General features: G+C 42.6%; 1 protein-coding gene across 1 annotated transcript in view; it reads left to right on the top strand.

Moving 5' to 3' along the window:
- The window catches only part of itga10 (integrin, alpha 10), a 24399-nt gene that overhangs the window by 10839 nt on the left and 9144 nt on the right, over positions 1–4416 (top strand). Inside the window, exon 8 of the mRNA XM_031853358.1 lies at positions 3156–3306. Coding sequence (XP_031709218.1) covers positions 3156–3306 — 151 coding nt within the window. The remainder of the gene's footprint in view (positions 1–3155; positions 3307–4416) is intronic.

Here is a 4416-nt window from a genome sequence, read left to right as displayed (position 1 = left end):
CACACACACACACACACACACACACACACACACACACACACACACACGTAATTGGAGAGTTCCTGTTTTTTCTGCTACATTTAAAAAGGTAAAAGTTGAGGAAGTGTAGGAGAAACATTTAAAAGGTAGTTGAAAAGCAGTGACTGGAAAATGGAGCCAGTTAAATAGTGTAACTGTGGCATTAAAGCACCGGTGATGGAAAATCCAGACACTTCTACACACTTGACCTTTTGATCTCACTACCCTGTCAGACGGTGAAAACAGACGATCAAACGGTAGACTCAAAACAAGAAAACTAAATATAGAACGTTTATAAATTGCTTTAGTGAAGATTTTCTCAAGTGTGTGTCTGTCACTGTAAAGAAATCAAGCCGGGGTTACAGTTTTTTCAATCATTTTAAATTAATTTGATATCAAGAGGAGGTAATGTCAAAACATAACAACTTTTGACTTACACAAACATACAGTACATATTCCCGCTCACACACACACACAGATGGACAGATAGCAGAGCTTGCGATATGCAGGAAAGTGATGGGGTAGAAAAAACATGTGGATTAGCTGAGCTGGACTAGTGGGCTGCTGGCTCAGCACGGCTGCAGGTGCGGCACAGCCAGACCCAGCCTGGTCAGACAAATAGTGCTCCTACAGCTGTAAAAATACACACTCTCATACTTACAGTACACACATATTAAGGGCTCACACCGTACACTCAAATTCACATGCATACATTGTATTTCTATTCTCACAAGGGCTCACATTGAACAGTTTGCAAAAGAATGAACCTCCAAACACGATAAAAGTGAAAATGAGGGCAACACCGGGGGAAAAGTGGACCAACAAGACCACATGGAGGCAGTGCGCGCAGACAGCAAGTCTTGAGCACCACAATGTCCTCCACAGACTACTCCAGGTTCAACTTCTGTATTTGTTCATTCTCAAAACATAATATAACCAGTCCACTTTCCACTGCGTTCCTCAAATTCAAAACATTTTCAGCTGAATGAGGCTCTGCCATCACATCAGGGATTGACAGTCTCAAACAGCAGAAAGTCCTCAAACACCTCATGGAAGGTGAAAAATTCCTCCGTAAACACAGAAGTCACAGCTGGTGGCTCAATGAGCTTGTTAGCATTCGGAATGTTAGCCAGATCAAGCATGCCGAACTGTTTTTAAAGATACTCAAAAAGGTACAAGTACACAAAAAAGACATTGTTACAGTAACGAGAGTCAATTTAAATTGTAACTCCGATCCCTGCCTATAACAATGTCACTCTTTGTTTTTAGTTCACATTAAACAAACAGGACGTAACAAGTTAATTAGTGAGCTTTAAAGGGTGCTGGTAGGTAGATTTTGTTACCATTAGAAAGAGCCAGGCTAGCTGTTTCCCTTGTTTTCAGCTCAGCTAATGACTGCTGGTTGGAGCTTCATATTTAATCATACAGACATCTTCTCATCTAAATAATGGCAAGAAAAGAAAATGATGTATTTTTCAACTAATCATTTAAAAGGACTTGGTCTCATCATTAAAAAAAAAAAAAAAGAACGGTGATAACGCAGTTTAAAAAAACCAAAGTTGCGCAAATTGAGCTGCCAACGCATAAATGTGTGTAGGGAAAAAACTATGAGCTGCTTTGAGCCTGCTTACAGTGTGAGTGTAAATGACAGTAATGGTTTGAATGCAAAGTAGATGACAGACTGATGCATGAACATCAAACAGCCCTCTACAATCGGATTAGCCACTGATTTCTATGTTGCTCCACCCGTCTGAGACGCTCCCGCTCACCCTCACACACACACACACACACACACAAAAGTACACTCGCAGACCGCTGCGCAGTGTCATTACCACACTGCTGTGACTCCATAAAATTGCTTGTAAATACAACCAGGCCTCCCAATTAACGCCACTCACTTTCTATCCTCTTTTATCTCCCCTTCCCTCTGTTTCATCTCCATGTTTCTTAAATCCAATTGTTTCTATGCTTCCCTCTTTTACTTTTCATTCTTCCATCCCTCCTTACCTGTTCATGTCTGTCTTGTCATGGGATTTCTCTCCCTCTCGTCTACCATTTTACTTCTCCCTTGTAAAATTCCCTCTTCTCTCTTTCCCACCAGTTTTATTTAACTGGATACATCACGCAATCTTATTGCCACATCAGAGCAGGATTTGAAGTTCTCAGTTGTAATATTTGACTCCGTATTTTATCATTCTTTTAATTTGTATTCCCAACCCTTTTCTCTTCCTACGAGTTCCTGTTCCTCTCCCTTTTCTCCAGACTAATTGTTTAACTGTTTGCCATTTATTTTTTCTCATTTTTATCCAGTTTATTTCTCATCCATTTGTTCCTTCCAGTTATTCCTTCCACTTCTCTCTTCTGTTTTCTCCTCTCTGCACCCTATTTAATTTGCAGACTGCATAGGGGGAAACGGTTGTTTTTAACTCTGAGTTTCTTGCGGCTGACCACAATGTTATATTTAGACAAGGGCTGGAGTCAGGCCTGAAAATGACTGAGTTCACTCGCAGTGACTACTCTCCTCAGTTCAATGTGTGTGTGTGTGTGTGTGTGTGTTGGTCTGAGGCTTACCAACCCTATTCAACGCTTGAATCAGGTCCCACTGAGAACAGGTTTCTGGAGACAAACAGGGTGCGGCTTGGGTCTGTTCGTGCGTTTGTCATTTAGCTTCCCTCTCTGTATCATGGCACAACAGGATGGGAATGCACAGATGTGGCCGCTGTGTGCAATGACACATGCACACTGCATGCCATGACTGATTCAAGTCAACTGGCAGCAAACGTATGTGTGCCAAATATGACTAATATAGTTGTGGTGCACTTGTGATTTAGACCATTGATATATCTGGCTTGACGGGAAGCAACTTAAATTCAATCTCTCAGTGCTTTACTGGCTATTCATTTTCTACTAGAAGCACTTGAGATCGTATATTATTTTAAAGGGGATGTTTATTTGAGATTTTATGAAACCAAGTAACTGACTCTCTCGGACATCCTCCCTCTCCCTCAGGCTCTTTCACTCCTTGCACTCCCCTTCTATTTTCATTTTCTCTTCTTCTTGCATCGTTTGTCCTGATTCAACATCATTTCAGCTGGATGACATTCTTTATCTCAGTCTGTCCCTTTCCTTCTTTGTAGCACCGAGGCGTTTAGTGCAGAGCGCGGAGCAAGGGAGGGCGCCACCAAGGTGATGATTGTAGTGACGGACGGAGAGTCGCATGACGGGGAGGAGCTACAAGACGCTCTGGACGAGTGCATCGACAGAAACATCACCAGATACGCCATCGCTGTGAGTACATCTCATCAAGTCCAATCGGTCATTCTGCTTCAAGCACCTGCAAACCTAAAATACTTGAAATGTCTGAGTGAGTTTTAGTGTCTTGTGATGCTCAAAATGTAGATTTGGGAGCCTTCTACAATCAAGGAAACTATAGTGGGAAGCACACAAACAACTAACCTACATTTGGGTGTATAGAGCATCCCTGACATTCCTCACACATTGTGTGACCATATGAACCATCAAGCAACCACACAATACCACCACCACTCCCCCAAAAATAACATGGCTCTAAATTACCAGATGAAACATTTGGGGCTACTAAAATAGCCAAGTGGGAGTTAAAACTCTTCCCTTTCAGCCCCACCCGACCCCCTCAACACACAGAGACACACAGAGTGGTGGTGGCATGCTTTTGGTGTCAGAGGGACAGGCAGACTCTCGTGGCAGGACTGGTTGCAGACCCCTCCCTTCCCCACAAGAGAAGCCTATAGGAGCCTCCAGACTGATGACAGAGCTCGACGAAAAATGAAGGAATCACCACAGTGATCACAATTCAAAGGGGGACATGAATGTGTGTGCCTCATTTCATGACAATCCATCCACCATTTCATTTCACTAAAAACAGAAAAATGTCAACCTCATGGTAGTGCTAGATGAAAAGTCAAGGGATCACCAAAGTCATTGGGATTCATCTTCTGGAGAACATGAATATTTATCCAAAATCTAAAAGGCAATACATCGAGTAGTTGTTGAGATATGTCACTCTGGATCAAAGTGGTAGACATGCAGACAGAACCACCCTATTCAACAGCAACCGTTACTCTGGACAATCCACAGAAACAACAACTCTATCTGACATGGGCACAACATAATGCTAGGTCAGCAAACGTTTAGTTTGAGGCAGACAGGCAAAGATAGAGAGTCACAGTACGGGCAGAGCAGAAATTGTATACGCAGCCTTCAATGCAAAAAGAAACAAACAAGGTGGCTTGTGGTCGAGTGTTTGTCCAAAAAGTCCAAAGCGATGACAGGTAAGAGCTTCTTGTAACAACAGCCTTGTTCTGATGTTGCTCTGTGTGTGTGTGTGTGTGTGTGTGTGTGTGTGTGTGTGTGTGTGTG

The sequence above is a fragment of the Anarrhichthys ocellatus genome, unplaced genomic scaffold (genome assembly GCF_004355925.1).
Source record: "Anarrhichthys ocellatus isolate YVR2014 unplaced genomic scaffold, GSC_Weel_1.0 scaffold13, whole genome shotgun sequence".
In the NCBI taxonomy this organism is placed as follows: domain Eukaryota; kingdom Metazoa; phylum Chordata; class Actinopteri; order Perciformes; family Anarhichadidae; genus Anarrhichthys; species Anarrhichthys ocellatus.
This window is presented reverse-complemented; position numbering and strand designations above follow the sequence as displayed.